General features: G+C 36.8%; 1 protein-coding gene across 4 annotated transcripts in view; it reads right to left on the bottom strand.

Moving 5' to 3' along the window:
* Positions 1-22,179, bottom strand: part of LOC150107025 (MFS-type transporter SLC18B1-like) — a 508,245-nt gene that overhangs the window by 146,683 nt on the left and 339,383 nt on the right. For all 4 annotated transcript variants that reach the window (XR_016548342.1, XM_090392899.1, XM_090392901.1 and 1 more), the window contains exon 11: positions 14,502-14,597. Coding sequence is in view for 3 of the 4 variants with exons in the window: in XM_090392899.1 (XP_090249025.1) it covers positions 14,502-14,597 (96 nt within the window). In the remaining variant the exon portion in view is untranslated. The remainder of the gene's footprint in view (positions 1-14,501; positions 14,598-22,179) is intronic.

Below are 22,179 nucleotides of genomic sequence, written 5' to 3'. Positions count from 1 at the left end.
AAAGTAGCCAAAAAAATCCTAAAGAGTTTTTTCGATATGTAGCCATTAGAAGAAAGAATGATTATGTTAGGATAAAATTGATTAGTGAAAACGGAGGAATGGTCTGCTGCAGAGGATATAGTTGAGATATTTAATGAGCAATGTATAAAAGTATTTCATTCTTATGAATGTGACATCATGCAGAACCTGAAAGCAGTGAGAAAGAAGGAGGAGGAACTGTTAGTAGGTGAATAGGAGTTATATGAGGAATTGAATAGACTTGATGTAAATAAGGCTGTGGGAATTGATGCTATTTTACCACGTGTTTTGAGGGAATGTTCCAGAGAGTTAACATCTTTTGCATATCATTTCAACATGAGTCTCTCACTGGGTTGAGTTCCAAAAGAATGGAAAGAGGGTAAAATTGTTCCAATTCATAAGGGAGATAATAAGAGTAGGGCTTTGAATTACAAACCAGGCTGTGTGTGTGGAGTTGTGGTCAAGGTATTAGAGAAGTTAGTTAGGACTAAGAATCAGAATTTGGTTGACAACAGAAAAATACTCTTTGGTGACCAGCATGGATTTACTAAAGAAAGATCATGCTTTAGCAATCTGCTTACTTTTTATAATAAAGTGGCAATTTGTTGGATAAGGATGTTGCATATACAGTGGTATATTTAGATTTTGCAAAGGCATTTGATAAATTGCACTATGATAAGCTGGTAATTAAATTGGAATGGATGGGGCTGAACAGTAGATTAGTTCACTGGATTGGAGATTGGTTGTCTGATAGGTATCAGCAGGTTGTCTATGGAGGAGCGATATCCCAGAAGAGGAAAGTTACTAGTGGTGTACCCCAAGGGTCTGTTTTGGTCTACTGATTTTCATTTGTATGTAAATGATATTTGGAGAGATCTGACTGGTGATATACAGTTGTTTGCAGATGATGCAAAGTTGGGAAGAGCTATCAGGAGTAGAGCAGATGCTGTAGTTTTGAAAGAGGACTTGAATGCACTGGCTGAATGATAAATGAATGGGGATGTCAATTCAATGTTGCAAAGTATAAGGTTTTGAAAATTGGAAAGCAGAGATGGGATGTAGAGTACACAATTGATGGAAATATCTCGGAAGTGGTAGAGGAGATGAGAAATCTGGGAGTGAATGCAAACAAGGACCTAAAAGTGTGAGGACAACACAGTGGATAATAGGAATGATGTGGAGGGCACTGAATTGTAGAAGTAAGGATGTTATGGTTCTTTTGTATAAGGTTTTGATCAAGTCACATATAGATTACTGTGCACAGATTTGGTCACCTGGGTTTCAAAAAGATGAAGATGTGTTGGAAAAAAGTTCAGAGATGAGTGACTAAGGTGGTTTCTGGTCTCTGGAATGTTGAGTATAAAGACAGATTGACAAAATGCAATTTGCAGAAATTGGTGGATAGAAGGAGGAGAGGGGATATGATCGAAACATATAAGCTGTTAAGAGGTTATTACCAGATTAATGTCAGGGAGGTTTTGCACAGAATGGGTGAAGATAGGAAGAGAACAAGAGGTCATCCCTGGAAGCTCTATAAGGAGGGTGTGAGCAGCAGGTTTTTTTGCAAGAGAGTGGTGATTGATTGGAATGCACTGCCCGAGAGTGTGGCGAGTGCAGAGACAGTGAATATAAAAGTATGATAAACTGAATATTTCCATGGAGTTTGATTATTCATTTTTCAAGCCAGCTCTAAATCACACAGTACCTAGCATCCCTTTAAATTCATTCCTCCTTAGCACTTCCTCTATAACAATATTTCACTCATTCACTACTTGGCAAGAGAAAATTCTGCTTCTTACTCCTTCTCGATGACCATTCTTTTTATCCCTGCAGTAGAATGAAAATTCTCCTCTGTATTTATCATATCATATATAATGATATAGATACTTATCAACTTTATAATATTCCCCCTTTTCTGCCCATTTGTGAAATTCTGAAATTGCAGTACAAATAACGGAGAAACAATGGCAGAATTTTCAGAGCATAATTAAAACTGCAAAACACACACAGCACTCTTAAAGGGTGTTTTGATAGGATATTACTCCTTTTCAATTACAATCTAAACTGCAAGGGAACTAATGTCCTCTCAAGGGACATTAGTTCTCTAAGAGTAAAATAAAATAAAATTTCATATAAAATATAGAAAATAAAGTTAATTCAGGGTAGTTAGACTAAATGTGGTCATGGAATGAATGTGGCCAGATCTCTCACAAATTAATGCAGCCATATGGACTGAGGTTAGGAGAATGTTTCACAGCCAATGGTGAGTAAAAATTAAATGTGTGAAAGATTAAATCCTCCAGAGCCTAGTCTGTCACTCTTGACTTGAATTGTTAATGTAGTTTCTGTAATTCAAAGAAGTTGTAAAAAATCCACAAGACAGTTCACAGTAGGACAAGTTGCAAGCACAAAGAACTTTATCTACTCCAGAATGTGTAAGAGAATGAAGCTTCAGCGAATGGACAAAGAATGTGTCATTTGAAAGTGCCATGGAGATTATAGTAATCAACAGCTAGCTATCTATCTTTTGAGATGTATCCTGTGCATATCCAAGAGGATGTGAGAGCATGTGTAGACAGGAAAGGAATGGGATGACCTGGGATCAAGAGGAAACAGTTGGAATTGAAGAGGGTTCTAAAATGAATAAGCAGAAAGGGAAATAGCCCCAGTCGAGCATGGAGAGATCACATTGAATGAGTGTTATCAGTGGAACTAGCTGTAGATCGGAATGAGCTGTTGTGTTTATATACAAATGATAGAAGTATAAGAAAAAAGATAGATAAAATGGTTGCACTAATCGAATCTGTTCACCCAAAAATTCTTGGATTAAGTGAAACATGGCTAGATGAGGACGACATCCTGACAGGAATAGAGATTGAAGGGTATGATGTTTCGTGAGGATAAAAAGGGTAAAAAGGGAGGGGAAATGCTACTGATGATAAAGAAAGAGTGATGTCCATAAAAAAGTAGAGATGCAAGAAGGTAATAGTGCAAATGGTTTTGAGGCAGTATGGTGTGAGATAGAGGTGAATCGAATGAAATACTTGGTTAGATGTTGTGATAGTGACTATGAAATGTATAATCAAATTACCCAAGCAAATATAAAAAGGATGATGGGCAATTTTAATTATGATAATATGGACTGGAAGGATGAGATAGTAAAGAAACTGGAAGTAAAGAAAATGAGTTTCTTAAGTTTTTGAGAGACAACTACGTCAGACATTATGTTACAGAGTGCACACAAGGATTGAGGGTATTGGATTTGATCATCTCATCAGAGGATGTAATTATAAATGAGATGTCTAATCACCCACCAATTGGTGAGAGTGACCACAAAGTGATTACCTGGGTGGTTGGCAGCAGTGTGAGGACCTCTGTAAGAAAAGGGTATATGTGGAACTACAGGGGGGGGTAATTACAAAGAGCTCAGGAGACAGCTTGTGGGTATAGCATGGAATGAGAAGTTAGCTATAAAAGAGATCAATGCAGCTTGGGGGATTTTCAAAAACTATCTAGTAGATGCAATGTCTAAATGTATTCCAAGGGTGAGACTGTTAAATAAAGGTAGGTGTGAAATGGATGAATAAAGAGATTAAGCATGCGATACAGAGAAAAAGGACATTATGGAGGTGGCATAAGAGAAGTGGAAATAACCAATTCCATGAGGACTACAAAGACCAGGCAAGGCGGATGGCTTGGTTGGTGAGGATAGCTAAAGTGAGATATGAACAGCAGTTAGCTAATGAAGTCAAAAAGAATCTTAAGCAGTTCTTTCAATGTGTAGAAAGAATGACTATGGAAGGATGACATTGATTGGAGAAAATGGTATAAAGACAGCCATTGCAGATGTTGGAGATACTTCATGAGCAGATCATAAAAGTCTTTCAATCTTGTAAATGTGATTTCATGGAGAGATTGAGAGCAGTTGATGATGGGGAAGAGAGACTGACTGTAAGTGAGCAAGAGGTGTATGGGGAGTTGAGCAAACTAGATGTAAATAAGGTTGTGAAACTTGATAATATATCACCGCGTATTCTGAAGGAATGTGCAGGGAGTTGATGCCAGCATTGACATATTTTTTTAATATGAGTCTTGCACTCGGTCAAGTTCATGAGGAGTGGAAGGAGGGCAAGATTGTGCCACTTTATAAAGGAGGTAATAGAAATCAAGCATCAAACTATAGGCCTATTGGTGTATCAGGTGTTGTAGTTAAATTGTTGGAGAAGCTTGTGAGAACTGGGATCCAGAGTTGGGTTGACAACAATGGTATTATTTTAGTAATCTACTTACTTATTACAATAAGGTGACTGCTCCCATGGACAGAGGAGAAGGATACACAGTAATATACATAGATTTTGCAAAGACTTTTGATAGATTACTGCATGATAAGTTGATAGTCAAACTGGAGTTGATGGGGTTGGATATTAGATTGGTGCATTGGATTGGAGACTGGCTATCTGATAGGTATAAACAAGTTGTGTATGGGGGAGCGATATTCAGGAAAAGGAAAGTCACTAGTGGTGTGCCTCAGGGGTCTGTATTAGGGCCATTACTGTTTAACTTGTATAGTAATGATATTGTTGAAGATTTGGATGCAGATTTCAGTCGTTTGCAAATGATGCAAAGTATGAACAATGAAGAGTAGAGAAGATATTGTGGGAATGGGAATGTGAGTTCAATGTTATTATTATTATTATTATTCAGGCCTCCATGTAGTCAATAGACTCACCTGAGAGGTCCTCTTAAGAACATAAAGTCTGTCAAGACTCATCAATGGGAGGCCCTCCCTAAGAAACACAAAGTCTATCATACCACTCCTTAAACCCACTGACCGTTCTCGCTCTCACCACTCCATCAGGCAATGCATTCCACAGTTCAACCACTCTCCATCCAAAGAAACCACACCTCACCCTCTTGTTCACAGTTTCCTTTTGTAACTTCCAGGGATGGCCTCTTGTCATCACTCCTTCCCGCTGTTCAACCAAGCGAAAGAACTCCGCCAGTGTCAATCCTGTAACCACCTCTCAACAGTTTAAAAGTCTCAATCATATCACCTCTCCTTCTATCCACCAAACTCTACAGTCCATATTCCCTCAGCCGATCTTCATAACCAAAATTGTACTGTCCTGAAACCATCTTTGTCATCCATCTTTGTACCCTTTCCACAGTTAATTTATCCCCTTCAAATCCTGGGGACCAAATCTGAGAACAATAGTCTAAGTGTGGTCTGATCAGAGACTTATACAATGGAATGGATAACCCTTTTATCTCTGCAGGTCATTGTCCTTCTCATAATTGCAGCAATCCTCTGTGTTACCTTCACCACCTTTGCAAAATGTCCCCTGAATTTCAGGTTTCTATCAATCATCAACCCCAGATCTCTTGTCTCCCCTACTTCCTCCAGTATAACTCTTCCCATAGCGTATGCAGCATCCCATTGATGTTTCCCAAACCTCAAGACCTTACATTTTGCTGAATTAAACTGACACCTCCCATTCATTCGCCCATCTATCTAGCTTATTCAAATCCTCTTGCTGTTGCAAAATGTAAAGTTTTAAAATTAAAAAAACAAAAATGAGATGCAGAATTTATGCTTAGTGAGGATATATTGTTGGAGGTGGAGGAAATAAGAGATCTGAGGGTGGTGGTGGATGAGAATCTGAAATTTAGGGGACACATAGCGAAATTATGAAGAAAACACAATGGCTTCTGGGAATGATGTGGAGGACACTGACTTGTAGAAGTAGGAAGATTCTTGTTCCATTGTATAAGGCTTTGATTAGGCCACACATGGACTATTGTGCCAGATTTGGTCACCTGGTTTTCAGAAGGGTGAAGAGATGTTGCAAAGGGGCCAGAGGCGACTCACTAAGGTAGTTTCTAACCTCTGGAATGTCGAGTATGAGGAAAGTTTGAGAAGATTCAACTTGCAGAGTCTGGTGGACAGGTTATTAAGGGGTTGTTATAGGATCAATGCTGGAGAGGTTCTACAGAAAATACTGGGAGATCAGGGGAGAACCAGAGGTCATCCCTGGAAACTGTATAAAGAGAGTGTGATTACAGGAGTAAGTGAGCAGCAGGTTTTTTTCATGCAGAGTTGTGAATGATTGGAATGCCTTGCCTGAGAGTGTGGTGTCTGCAGAGAATTTAAGTGTGTTTAAAGCATAGTACGATGAACTGTGTTTGATAAAAGAACCTCCTGGATGAGTCTTTGACTCCATGTGGTCGTGGGTAATAATAATAATAATAATAATATGGGATAGGAATAGTTTTGTTGTGGTTTTTATGTCTCTGGCATGGCAGGGATGAGAGAGGCATGCAGTATTTTGCCTATTTTATAGGGATTGTATCCACTGGCTAAAAAGTGTTATGAACATAACTGAGTTCTGTGACAACAGAAATCCCATTTTAACAGTCCTACATCAGTGTGTAGATGCTTTGACGATGATGAATTATTAGGATGAATGATAATCTAACTGCTTATGCAAGAATGTTAAAATATGTATGTGTGTGTGTGGGGGGGGTTCCAATAAAGAGAAAAAATGATAATGAAAGACTTCAGTGCAGGTAGTCTGTCCATCGTTTTTGTAGTCTACCAACTGGTCTTTTCATATTTGGTTTCCAGTCTCTTACTAGTTTAACTATTCATTTTGGTCCATTTCATATCTCAACCTGGCTCAGGCTTGAATTCTGCTGCTGGCATGGATGTTTGTAATTGTCTTTATTAACACGTTCATTGCCAATCACACGATATCGCGTGATGCGAGTTCTCACCAAACGGCCGATCACGCATTATCGCGTGGACGTCGCTATCAAGTAAAAAAAATTTGGCCACCACACAAAATTCCAATTTTCAGCTTGGCAATGAACGTGTTAAGTGGAAGATGAATTTCGTTGCCCGACATGAGACCACTATCCTGCTTATTGGAGGGCTGAAATGGCTTGAAAAAGTTCCATATTTGGTGTCTAGAGAAGGGTTTCCCAGAGAATGTAAAAAATACAAAAACATAAAATCGATAAAAAAATTGGAGAAAAAATCCTCCCACCCACAGTACAAATTTACTATAGGTTTGCAAATAATCTTTCATGGGCGGGAACCACAAAAAAAAAAAATTCTATTCATATGTTCCATTCTGATCTCTTTTCTATTCGTTTATGAGTTGTAACTGATATTCTTTATTAAACTTGTGATTATTTACTCCATCCTTTGTTTCATTAACTATTTTTCTTAATGTTTTCATTTCACATGTTGTATTTTTTAATGTTTCTATTCATCAGTATTGGTCAGGGTAATGATTTACATGTTTATACTTTTGTTTTCTTTTGTTAGATCTTTATTGTTCCATATAGTTGAATTTAGACAATGATATTTTATCAGCCTTCGGAGATTGTTCTTTTACTTCATTCTGTGTTATATTTTCATTAATTAACAGTTGTTCCTAGGTATTTAAATTTCCTGTATTTTTTCCAGTTTAGTTCTAATTTGCATCTTATGGGTTCTTTTGCAGTTATCATTGTTTTTGATTTTTCTTTGATATTTTCATGTTACAACTTGAATATCTGTTAAAACTGGAAATCTGAATAACTGCTTTTGGAGATCATCTTCACTTCCTGCAAATAATACTACATCATCTGCAGATCTAATGACAGTTAAATTTTCTTTTTTTATCTTTATTCCATTTCATTTCTGTTTCTTCATCATCATCATCACGCCTATTAAGGATTTAGCCCAAGAGTGGCCTGTTCCAGCCTTAGAAGTCATTGTTGAATCTTTTAAGAGGATGTCCTGGTTTTCTGTTTCTTAAATTCTATTATTATTTCATCCATTATTATGTTAAACAATCATGGATTTAAGAATCACCTTGTCTGGTGCCTCCATTATTTTCATAACTTGCAGTGGTATATTTCTTGATGCTACTTCTTCTCTAAGTTAATCAAACACATAAATATTAGTTTCTTATATTATTATTATTATTATTATTACCCAAGACCCCACTGGAGTCAAAGACTCATCCAGGAGGACCTTTTATCAAACACACAGCTCATCATACCGTGCTTTATGCACACTCAAATTCTCTGCAGACACCACACTCTCAGGCAAGGCATTCCAATCATTCACAACTCTGCATGAAAAAAACTTGCCTCTCACTCCCCTACTCACAACCCCCCTTATACAGGGATGACCTCTGGGTTCTCCCCTGATCTCCCAGTATTTTCTGTAGAACCTCACCAATATCGATCCTATAACAACCCCTTAATAACTTGTAGGTCTCTATCATATCTCCCCTCCTCTGCTTTTTCTATAATTTACTTTATGGTAAATATAGCATGTATATATGACCTTCCCTCATAATTTAGTCTTGATTCTATTTCTTCTTTAATAATTTTTTACATATTTTTAGGGAAGTGTACAATAAGTTTATTCCTTGATAGTTTTCAGATTTTGTTCCCTATTTAAATATTGATACTGTAATGTTCAGTCGTCATTCATTGGGAATCTATCTGTTCTTAGAGATAGGTTTAATTAGAATTCTCATGTTTATGGTAATTTCTTTGCCTCCATAATTTAGAATTCAAAAAGAAACCAAACTGTGCCGGATACTCAGCAACAGATTGAGTTACAGTCTCATGACATTATGTGTCAGTGGTGTAACGTTGTTGAGTCAGCCCATCATGTGGCATTTAGCTATGTGCAATGCATGTTATTCTTATCACATGTTGGTGTCATTCTGTGATTTCACCATGAATGCAAAATTAGAACAAAGGGCAAATGTAAAATTTTGCATATAAAACTGGGGAAATCTGCCACAGAGATCCTTGAATTACTTCGTAAGGTATATGAAAATGAAGCTATGAACCGAACTCAGTGTTTTCAGTGGCACTCACATTTTAAGAAAGGTAGAAACACCTTGGAGGACGATACAACTAACAAAAATGTCAAAAAAATTTGGCAGATCATCCGTTCAGATCAATGCATCACCATCCAGGAAGTTGCTGAGAGAGGCATGAGAGAATTGAACATGCATATCTCCTCATGAGAGAATTGAACATGCATTGCTGCAAAGTTCGTTCCCCATCTCGACTTCTGACCAGAAGGAGCACTATGTGAACATTTGAAAAGATTTTCATCAAAAGGCGATTAAACCCAACCTTCATCCTAAAGGTCATCTTAGGGGACAAGACTTAGGTTTATGGCTATAACCCAGAGACAAAACAGCAATCGTAACAGTGGAAGAGTGGAGAACATTCTCCAAGACTGAAGTGTGACAAAGAGCATGTTGATCATCTTTTCAACATTAAGGGGATTTTTCACCAAGAATTTGTCCCATGTGGTCAGACAGTCAGCGCAGAATTCTACTGCAATGTTTTAAGGCAGTTGAGAGAAGACATACATCGCTCTAAACACCAGAACTGTAGCAAAGTCACAACTGGCTCTTCCAACACAACAACACTCCTTCCAACAGCATCATGAGAGAGTTTTTGGTGGCCAACAGCATGGCAGTCATCCCACATCCTTCTTACATGCCAGATTTAGACCCTTGTGACATCTTTTTGTCCCCAAAAATGAAATTGAAGCTGAAGGAGTGGGTGGTGGTTAGACACCGTTAAAGGGATCCAAGATGAACAGCAATCAGTGCTTAATGCACTTAAACTAAAAGACTTCTAAGAAGCATTTGGAGCATGGGGAATTCCCCAGTGGGATCCCTGCATGAACTCGGAAGAGCTTTGAAGGGGCTCTAGTCAAAATTTATATTGGGTAAATTGTAAAGATTTTATTAGCCTAGTCCAGTGTTTCTGTTTGATGGTACCTTGTATAAAGTTTATTTTTCACTTGGTTAAAGTATAATAAAATTAGTTTAATCCTTTTTTTCCAAGTGTGAGCAAACAAAGTTTGTGCCTGAAAGTATCTTCAGGACTGGGGTAAGGTGGTACAACACCAGGGAAACTCGTTGCAAAGGTGGAGCAAGATACCAACACTCCTGTCTCAGTATCTCCTATAATGCAAAACACATCTCCTTGCGGATATGTCTAATGTTATGCATTAAGGGAAGGGCCACTACCCAGACTAGTTTCAACCTTTATTGAGGTCTCTTCAGTGGGAGCCGGGCCCAAGTGGAGATATCAGGCAGAAGCATTAGCAGGTCATCTCTACCTATAGGAGTTACCAAATGGTGTGCCACCCTTTTTTAATAAATTACTCTGGATTTAGAGAAAGATGTTGAAAGTTTATTTTTCACTTGGTTTAAGTATAATAAAATTAGTTTAATCCTTTTTTCCAAGTGTGAGCAAACAAAGTTTGCGCCTGAAGATACTTTCAGGCACAAACTTTGTTTGCTCACACTTGGAAAAAAGGATTAAACTAATTTTATTATAGGCACCTTGTATAATTTGATAAAATAATTTTCCAACTCTTCCTGTGATTTATGTACTCACAAATTTCTTTTTTTTTTATTTTGGATCATTTTTCATATTTGTTTCTATGATAAATAAAAATCATATTATAGCTGTCTTATTTTGTTGTTAATTTAATTTCTTATTCTTTTACAGTCTTCATATTTGGCTATATTAGTCTTAGATTGTAGATGTTTATTAAATGCACTTTATTTGATTTCTGATAGTGCTTGTATTTCTTCAGTATGTCATGCAGTCCATCTTGTTTTATTTTTCAGCTGGTTTCTGTCCCAGTGCTTCATATACATCATGTTCATTTTGAATGTTTCCCAATGAGAATATATACTGGTGTACAAAAACTTAGGACAAACTACATTTTTACCTGCATGTGAAAAATTTTTCACGACTACTGCCAAATGTGGACATAAATTTATTGCAAGCATACTAATAAATTATATTACATAAAAGATGCGTTATAGATTTCATACAAATGAAATTGCAATATGTTTTTGGCAAAAGTTAAAAATTTCCTAAGGATGTAGTTAAGGATTTAATTCGCAATACATACAGAAAACTATGCAGAGAGACATTTTAGTATGGAACATGTCCATCCTGAATTGCAATGCAGCTCTCACAATGTTGTACCATGCTTAGCACCAAGTGATTCAGGAGTTCTTGAAGCAAACTAGCCCACTTCACCTTCAAAGCAAAGATAACACCTTGTTTGTTTTCTGGAGGGAAATTTCAAGTAGCAATGCATCTCCCTATTGCATCCCAGACATGTTCTATGGAGTTGAGATCTGGTGAGCATGCTGGCCACTCAATTCCATTAACATCCTTTGTCTCCAGAAGCATCTCCACTGCTCATATGCGATGTGGTGTGGTTTGTCCTCACCACATCCACGAAAATGAATTCTTTTCCAACAGCACCATGGAACAATCGAACATGACACCGAAGGATTTTGTTGCAATATTTTCACCAGTCATTGTCCCTTTCTTCCAGCACTGGTAGCTTGGTGTGTCCATTAAACATAATGCCTCCATACAACATGACCCTAGCACCATTGTATCTATCCCTTTCAAGAACATTCTCGTGATGGTAAGAGTGCCACTTTCACAACAGATCAAGTGTCATCTAGAATTGGAGGAAAGGCTAAAATGACTCCCACCCGTAAAGATTATATTAGCCTATTAGTGTCTTGTCCAATTTTTATAAATAAAAAAAACACTAAAAACATACTCTATAATGAACTGTGGATAAAGAGATGCAAACTCTTTTTATTTTATTTATTTACTCTTTTTATTTATATACCCAAAGGTCTATAGGCATACTTGTCGCAGATATCTTGTCACAATATGTTTAGATATTCATGTACCTGTGTTTGAATGGAGCCAACTTGCAAGCTGACCTGCCACGGTGTGTCGATTATGTTTTATTGTTATAACCAAAAATCTGTCTTTGTGCTTTGTGGTAGGGCGAGGGCAACATCTGAAACACATTCCATTGGTTTGAAATACTGCCCAGAGCGTGGATACAATGCTATGTAAGATTCCAAACTCTGTGGCAATATCAGTAATTCTGTGACCGTCTTCAAGCTTTCAAATAATTCTTCCCCATGTGAAATCACAGGGAAGAATTATGGAAATGTCTTATTCCTTCACAAAAAGAGCCTCCTTCAATCACAATTTGCTTAGCACAGCCTTTTGTCTTTCATCCTGTTGAGTGCTATCACATGATCCGTTTGGGTGCAATTTGAAAATTTGAATGTGTACTCGCTTTCTACTTGAAATAGTCAGTTATACAAATTGCCACAAGCTGATTCATCTGAATTTGCAGTTGTGATCTTCAGAAATAGTGTTCGTCCTTAAGTTTTGGACACCAGTGTACATTACTGACCGCATTTTCTTGAAATTACTCTTTTAATCTATTTTGATAAAGTATTCTTATACTATGTTCTTGAAATAATTCCACCTTAAATTTATATCCATATAATTCTTTAATTTGGTTTTTGACTTTTTTTATATTTTATCGTAGTTAAAATTTTCCTATCAATAGTCCACGACCATTGCCAACATTTGCAGATGTTAGAACTCAACTATCCAAAATTTCATCTGGTTTAGCTGTTCTATTGTTATTATATAATCTATGGTAGATATTTGTCCTCTGTTATTTCTCCATATTATTTTGTGCTGACTCTTGTGGTTAAAGGAAGTATTATTTATCCTAAATTAATCTGTATAAACCTGATGTAATCTTATTCCATTTGAGTTTTCAATTGTTTCATTGAATCTTTCACATGTTCCTGGTATTACACTCTTTCCAATTCTTATATTTAAATCTCTTGTAAGTATTATTAATCCAGCTGATGATATTTCTTCACAGTTTTGCTGGAGACTCATTGCTGGAGACCCAGACTATTCCACACAGTGTTCAAATTTCTAGTCCCAGTTTTCCTTCTTCAGGGCTATAGGCATAGATTATATTTTGCAATTTTATTTTTATTCTTAGTATCCTTTCAGATACATATACATTCCCATTCTTTTATTTCATTTTGAAAATTCTCATGTATCATACCTACACCTGATTTGGCTCTCACTTGTTTTTCTATTCCACTGAAAAATATGTGATATTTATTTAATGTATACATCCCTTTAACATTCTGTTTTGTTTCTGATATGCAAGTTATTTTTATATTTTGATTATCCACAAGTTGAGTAAAAGTGTGGTTAGTAGGGGCATGAAGACTAGATTTTTTGCTTAGAGAGTTGTGAATGAATGGAATGGGTTGCCAGAGAAAGTTGTTGGCACTTTTTCTGTTAATGAGTTCATGGAGAGGTATGAGAGATTGTGTGGAATAGTCTGGGTCTCCAGCAATGAGTCTTCGGACTCCATGGTAGGTGCCTATACAATAATAATAATAACAACAACAACAACACTATAATAACAAGATAGATTTTCTGTCTTTGAGTTTCTTATTCGGCTAAGAAATAATGTTGGATTCAATATCCACTTAATTTGAATATATTTACTTCACCGAAGTGAAGCCTATTGCTCTTTATCTCAGTAATTTATTAGTGCACCTTTTGGCGACTTGTACAGTAAAGAAATAAACTTGGTATTACTGCAACCTCAGTATTTACATCTAGGTCTACCTACTCACTGATGAGACCTCAAAAAAGGTCGAAATCGGTCTGGGTAGTGACCTTCTCCCATAATATATAATAGCATACATCTCCTAGGAGTTGAGTTTTACATTATGGGAAAATACTAAGGAAAGTGATTGGAACTTAATCCACCTTTACTACGAGTTGCCCAGCATGTACCACCTGTTGGCTTACACTTGGACTCGCCGACTTTTATAGTTTCTATATTCGACATGAAACTCTTAGATAGATTTTCTATCTTTGAGTTTCATATTTGGCTAAGAAATAATGCTGGATTCAATATCCACTTAATTTGAATAATAACATTTTGTACACTATTCATTTAGTCTTCCTATTACATTCTCTACAAAATTTTCACTATTCTGCCTTACATCATTAGTATCAGTTACTTCATTCTGCTGCTTTTGATACAACTCACATTTCTTTCATTCATTCATGAAACATTTCCAATGTTTCATGAATGAATTAAATCCAATGAAACACTCCCCATTCTTGCTTTCATAACAAACCATTCACTTTAAGCAATGAGTACACTGTATTACACGAAATCCCTCGTATTAAAATCAGTGAATATCAAAGTCTTGCAACCATTTTTCTCATATGCAATGGTGCCATGTAGAATACTTTTTACACAATATTGCACTGCATAATAAGATTCACAATTAAACATATACACCCTCAACCACACAGTCTAAAAATAAAAACATAATAATAAAAAACAATATTGATTAGTGATATTGCAAATATTTGCTAAAAATAAATACTTATCTTTACAACATGCCATTCTGCTGCTTAAAAGGACAACACTAGCAACCTCTCTCTTATTATTAAAAAAAAAAAAAAAAAAATGTGTCTATATATGAGAGAGAAGTCAATACAGATGAGAAATTAATTAAAAACAAATTAAATGAATATATTATACTTACACTGCTGCATCTAAAACACATTCAAATGTTGGAACATAAGCCATGGCCAGAGATATACCTAATAGGAAGATGGCTAATATATTCATCCAGAGTTTCCTAAAAAGAGCATTTAATATTTAATAACATATTTTATCATATGAAAAATCAAAAGGCAACAAATGTAATATTTTCAAAATCATGATTCCCTTACCTAATACAATAATTATCACCAACTCTTCCAAAAGGTGTTCTATAGGGTTCAAGATTAGAACTCTGTACTGGCATTATTTGTCCAATTTTCTCAAGCCATGCCACCACAGCCTTGTAGTATGGCATGATGCACAACATGTTATTATTACCATTGCTCAACTATAATAAATTTAGTTTAATCCTTTATCCAAGTGTGAGCAAACAAAGTTTGGACCTGAACAAGGAGTCGCCCCAGTCCTGAAGATACTTTCAGGCGCAAACTTTGTTTGCTCACACTGGGATAAAGGATTAAACTAAATTAATTATATTCTAACCAAGTGAAAAATAAACTTTCAACATTGCTCAACTAGATAGTTTTCACAACAATGCTACAGTACTGGTAATATGGAATTGTTTAGAATATCAATATAATATAATTTCAATATCATTTCTGTAAGGCATACAGTCTATTGTGCACTCTCTTATAAATGTAAGTTATGCTCCAGAATGCTGCAAATTCAGAATTTTTGGTTAATTATTTATGGGATTTGATATGCTTATGTTTTTCTGTTTTGAGAACTATTGCAGGGGTTGAGTACTTGAGGTGTGTACTTATTTTAGATATAATAATATAATGATCAAGATACAGTTGACATGAACTGACTAATATGTTAATCAGGATGGGAGCCGCTTTATATTTATTGGATATACACTTAGTCATTAGTCATTTCGTGAAGTATGAAATGCGTTTATAGATCACACTGTAATTTATTCTTTACATTATGTTGCAGATCTTTAAATGAGATGGCAGGTAAGTGTGTGCACTTACTTGAATGAAGAACTGATGAATGATGATGATGAACAAATGGCTGAGAGTGCAAGGTAGCACTTTAGTAGTTTGAAGACTGGATATCCTCTGTATGGGTAACATGTTCAGGAGTCTATTTCCTTCCATTGCATGCTCCCATTTTGTTTTTCTCTTCATCTTTTACAATATTAAACATGAAACTAAGCTTAAATAAGTATAACCTAAATAAGTATGATAAAAACCTGAAATTTAGGGGACATATTGACACTGGGGAGTTCTTTCGCTTGGTTGAACAGTGGGAAGGAGTCATGACAAGGGCCATCCCTGGAAGTTACAAAAGGAAACTGTGAGAAAGAGGGTGAGGAGTGGTTCCTTTGCATGGAGGGTGGTTGAACCATGGAATGCATTGCCTGATGGAGTGGTGAGAGTGAGAACGGTCAATACATTTAAGGAGTAGTATGATAGACATTGCGTTTCCCGGGAGGGACCTTCCTTGATGAGTCTTGCTAGACTTGTGTTTCTTAGAAAGGATCTCCCACAATGAATCTTTTGACTCCATGGAGGCCTGAATAATAATAATAATAATAAAAGTCTTACAGTGGCTGCACACTGCATAGTCCAGAAGGCCTAGACAGAGGGACAAATTCCAGACTGGAGTAAAGCTCTCATATTACAATTATACAAAAAAGGGAAATAAAACTGAATGTGAGAATTACAGAAGTATTTCCCTATTGAGTGTTCCTGGTTTACTTGAGAAACAGTTGAGAAGGATTGTGGAAGGGAAGCTTGGTGAAGAACAAGCTGGATTAAGGCCAAATAGAGGCTGTCAGGATCAGATTTTCACTTTACGACAAATAGTTGAGAAATCGTGCAAATATAACAAACATCTCTATTTAAGTTTTGTAGATCTGGATAAAGCATATGACAAGGTGCCAAGAGAAAAGCTATTCAAAATGCTACAATTGTATGGTGTCAATGGGGCATTATATCAAGCAATACTTAGTCTTAATTTGAGTTGTAAGTCAGCAGTTAGAACTGAAGGAAGTACAGGAAGATGGTTTTATGTTAAATTTGGTGTCAGACAAGAATGTACATAATCCCCTCTGTTATTTGTTATCTATATGGATCACATTAAGAAGGAAATTGGTATTAAACCTGACATCAAAATTGGAGATGTTAATCTCAGCTCTTTACTTTATGCAAAGAGCTAAGATTAACTGGATTTATTTAGAAGTAGAACATCTAAATAAATCCGGTACAAGTATGCAAAATTCTCTGACTAAATTGAATCAATATTATACTAGATATGGTATGAGGGTCAGCAATTACATGACAAAGAGAATGAAAATAGGCAGAAGCATTGAAAATATATTGCAGGCCTAGTTGGCCGAGTGGTTAGGTATATCCTCTCTCCAGACAAAAAAGCTGCTGGTTCGAATCCCACTGTGGGTATAGATGTTTATGATTGTGAAAATGCTAGTGGTGGGCAACAGATGGTGCTGGTGTGGATGATGAAGGCATTTGTAGTTGGTGGACTGAGGTGGTGGAGACAGACAGCTGTAGAGTAGGTACCCTTCCTCAACGAGTCTTTGGACTCCCTGGAGGTGTCATAATAATAATAATAATAATATCAACTGCGTTTTGAATGGAGAACCTATAGAACAAGTAAAACATTTCACCTACTTAGGCATGATCTTTAGTGAAGATGGTAAATTAAATATGAAAATGGAAAACAGAATCAACAAAGCTGGTATGGTAAGAAGTCAACTGAATAAATTTATATGGAATAAGAGAAATTAGTCAAAACACTAAATTAGCTGTATACAAGACAGTATTCAAACCAATCTTAACTTATTTATCTGAGAGCTAGGTTAGAAATAAAACATTAACCAAAGACTAGAGACTGCAGATAAGAGAGTCCTGAGAAAGATTAGGAATGAGACCAGGAATCTGTTAGCAGAGCTAATCTCAGATGGTCACTTAAACAGAATGTGAGAGGAAAGATTAGCTAAATAAGTGTTCTCTGCCAGGTTGTCAGGAAAAAGGCTCAGAGGAAGACCAAGATATAGGTAGATTGATACAGTAAATAGTGCCTTAGAAGATAGAATTAAGATGTGATAATGTTGGAGTCTTGACAGGTAACAGATTGATTTGGAGAAAAATTGTAGATAGGAAGTTAGCAATGAAGTAAGTTTTTCATGTAGTGCTATCATATCCTGTACACCCCTCGAGAGTACATGTCAGGTATTTGAGAAACCAGGGTTTCTGAAAGTTTCTTAAAGTTTGAGAAACCAGGGTTTCTCAAACTTTTCATACAACGGAACGCTTCACAAATCCTGAAATTTTAACGGAACACCTTGGTTAGAGTCAAGTATCATCGGTCTTGTATTCAATGTGAAGCTAAGCACACACCACAGGTGTGTTGGGCTGCATCGCATCGCACTGACCTTGCTTGTGACCACATTTTTCCTAGAATAGATACTTCCATACTTCACTCATGCTTGGAGGTGTCAACAACTGTGGGCCATCAGCTAACAGCTGAGCCAAGTCTGGTGCGTGCTGGCCTTAATAGCACAATCCACACACAAAGTGAGGAGTGCCTGATTTTCGAACATGTTTGAACTTGTTACAACATTTAAAACCATTCCAGGTTCATATTAATTTTGATAATTTTTCACAGAACACTTATTCACTTAGTCTGGGAAACGCTGCTCTACACAACCCACCACCTCATTCAAAAGAACATCAACAATCACTGCCCTCAATTCTGATCTCCAAGCCATCCTCCAATGGGGTTCAGATAACCTTGTCAATTTCAATGCTAGTAAAACCCATTTCTGTCTTATTTCTCACACAAAAAAATACATTTTCTCCCAGTATTATTTTTGACAACACCCAAATTTCCAGACAAGATGAGATTTCTCTTCCTGGAATTACTCTGACATCAAGCCTCTCTTGGAATAAACACATCACAGCTATTGCACCCTCAGCTTCTAAAAAACTATCATTTCTCTTTCACTCAAGACGTTACTTCATCTCTGAACAGCTGTTAACCTTATACAAATCACAAATCTTACTAGCTATTGAATACTGCTCTCACATTTGGAGTGGGGCCCCTAAGAGCTCCATCAAAATGCTTTTGATGGAGGAGAGCAAATAACTTATTAATAACCCATCTCTTACTAACTCACTCCTCCCACTTAAGCATAGATGTCTGGTTTCTGCAATATGTGCATTCTGTAAATATTTCCTTCACAAATGTTCATCTGAAAAACATCAATATTTCCTCCACTTAGTACTAAGCCCATTGGAACATGTGCAGCTGCTGCTCAACAACCCTTCACAGTGCATCTTAAAACCTACCGAACAAGTTACTTTTCCTCCTCCTTCATCTCTGCTACTGCTGTATTGTGGACCAGTTTTCCCTCTGATGTGTTTCACAAGGAATACAAAATAGTCTTTGAAATCAAATGTAAAGAAGTTCTCTATTCCCAACCCACTACCCATATATGTAGGTTGATTAACCAACCTCTTGTGTATGGGCTCAACATAAAAACAAATCCCAAATCTGCCTATGTTTTAAATGCTGCTCAGATGTTTGAGGCAAGTGATTAGGCTCAGTGATGATCCCCTCTCTTACAAATTAAATTCAGTCTCTATCTCACAGATGCAGTGTTTCAGCACTATAATTATTCCACAGGTACTTCCATGGTCACTGCATCAGTGAATTGACAACTATCATTCCTCCACTTTCTGTTTCATGTGTTAATATAAGGACAGCAGCTGCCCAACATCCTGTTTTCTTCCATCCTCTGGAACAGCCTTCCTCGTGAAGTATTCCCAAACTATAACTTGCAGCTCATCAAAAAAAAAAAAAAAAAAAAACACCAATAAATTTCTATCTCAGTTCGCATCTGCACACAGCAACGATATGCTTATAGGACTCTTGATCCCTCGTGTATGGGATCGATATTAAAAAAAAGTTCCAATTTCAAAATGTTCCTACTGTTTTTGCTTTGTAGACTTGACCTATTTTCAAGAAGTTGAGGCTTACCTTTGTCAGATTAATATTTATCAATTGAATTTTGGGACGAATGGAAGACCAGTTTCTATCTATTCCTCTGGAAAAATATTCAATACATCATCTAAAGTTTCGGGATTGGCTGAAGTTGGTAAGTTTAATTTACTTTTAGTGGATCTCATAGGAGTATTCATGTTTTCTGTGGGAATCTGGAGTTTATCTTTAAGTGATATCCTAACCATAATTTTCTGAATAAATTTTCTGAAAACAAACTTGTTTCCATTCAATGAAAACAAGTTTGTTTTCATTGAATGGAACTATTCGTAGAATTGTTTCTGGAGTGGGACTGTAGGTCATTGGTTGATGCACTCAACATTCATAATCATAAAGTTCAGGTGTGGTGAAATTAAAAGATAATGGAATGGACATATGAGTTTGATATGCTGTTGGCATTGTCTTAACTGCCACAGTCTCAGCATAAGATGATTTCTGGACAGGTGTGGTGGTGGGAAACTTCCATTTTGCAACCTGGCGTGATATATTTTGTTCTGCTTTAATCCTGGCCTGGTTGGCCGAGTGGTCAACATATCTGCTCTCCAGCCAAAAGGCTGCGGGTTTGAATCCTGCCATGGGCATGGATGTTTGTGATTGTTTGTGAAAATACTAGTGGTGATCGGCAGTAAATTGCGTTGGTGTAGATGATGAAGATAGTTGCGTTTGATGGAGACAAAGAGTTGTAGAGTAGGTGCCCTCCCACGATGAGTCTTTGAACTCCTGGAAGTGTTACACAATAATAATTTCTTTTTCACTGTTCCACTTCTGGCATGAATGTGAGTAAGCTGGATGATCTCCATGACAGTTGACACAATTAGCTTTCTTTGCAGAGCAAGGTTGTTATCATGCTCTTTACAACTACATAGGACACAGGTGGTATAGCTATGACAGACAGTTTGGGCATATCCATATTTCTGACATTTAATGCATCTTAGTGGATTAGGTAAGTACAGTCTAACAGAATAGACTTAGGTGTATGAAAAGTAAGTATAATGTTCCAGTCAGAACAGTAAAAATCCCTACATATTAGGATGCGTCTCATAACTGTCACTCCTAGATCTTTCAAGCTCTGTACCTTTCCTCATCAGGAACATCACACAGATTCCATTCTGATATCACTCCTCTATGAGAATTGAGTGTTTTATAACATGGTTATTGTGATTGGTATTCCATCCATTTATGTTGCACTCACTCAAGTAACACTGACTTCTCGCTCAATTTTTTTTCACTTATCACTTATAAATCCTTCACACTTTGATAGCAAATACCCTGATTACATAAACTTCCTCATATTTGATTTCTTGAATAATATTATTCAAATGCTCTCTTGCCAACTGTTATCCTGTGTTCTGTTTTAGCATCATGGGCACTTCCATGGATTCCTAAGACTCATCGTGGGCAACTCAAATTACCAACACAATATCTATCATGCATCTCCTTGAAACTATTAACAGACAAAGCACCCACAAATGACTTGGGCAACCCATTCCATTCATTCAGCACTCTCCAAGTGAAAAATCTAGTCCTCATCTAGTCGCCACCAAAAGGCTGTGGGTTTGAATCCCACTGTGGGCATGGATGTTTGTGATTGTCTGTGGAAATACCAGTGGTGGTGGTGATCGGCAGAAGATAGCGTTGGTGTAGTTGTGGTCAGTTGGTGGTTTGAGTTGGTGGAGACAGAGTTATGGAGCAGCTGCCCTCCCTCAATGAGTCTATGGACTCCCTGGAGGTGTCAAATAATAATAATAATAATATTCTCCCCTCCCCCAATTTCACCCATCAACCAACATTTGCAATCCACAAAACCTCAATCTATCCTCACAAGAAGCATTCTGCAGACCACTCACCATCTTGGTCACTTCCTCATTCCTAAGAAACCCAGGTGAACAGATTTGAGCATAGCAATCCATGTCTGGTTACATAAGACTTTACAAAGAGGAATAATAACTCCCTTATCTCTGCTTGTTAGTGTCTCTTTCTTTTCTTCACATCACATCCCGACATCACAAGGAGCAGCCAATCACCCACAAATGAAGTTAGGAGCAACCAACCACCATCAGACCGCAGCCTGGTTATCAACAAATCAAACTACAACCTCACCCAAGGGGAACTCTCACTGCTGGAAAAAGGCCTAAACTATGCCATTGCACCAAGGTCAGTAAACAAACTTGATATCATTTATCATATCGAGAGAGGTCTAAGATCCCCCCGCCAATCTAGCTGACAAAATACGTATGGAAACATGTTGCATACTAAACTCAAACAAAAAACTAAGCAGCAACCTAAACGAAACAGGAAAACTGGATATCAAAGCCCTAAAAAATAACAAGGACATTATAATCACAAAAGCAGATAAAAGGAATGCTACTATTGTTTTAGATCGGACAACCTACATAGAAAAAAATTAACCATTTGGTATTGGACCACAACATCTACCAAATGGTAAACTACAACCTCATGAAATGAATCAAAAAGAAAATAACTGAATTAATTAAATCCATTAATACATGGCCAGAAGAAACAACCAAAAACCTAATACTTCATTATGCCTGCACGCCCAGAATTTATGGCCTGACAAAAATACACAAAACAAACACACCACTACGTCCGATTGTTGAAGGAATCGA

Source organism: Typopeltis vanoorti, chromosome 5 (genome assembly GCF_054136105.1).
Source record: "Typopeltis vanoorti isolate ZY-2024b chromosome 5, IOZ_Tvanoo_1.0, whole genome shotgun sequence".
NCBI classification, from domain to species: Eukaryota; Metazoa; Arthropoda; class Arachnida; order Uropygi; family Thelyphonidae; genus Typopeltis; species Typopeltis vanoorti.
This window is presented reverse-complemented; position numbering and strand designations above follow the sequence as displayed.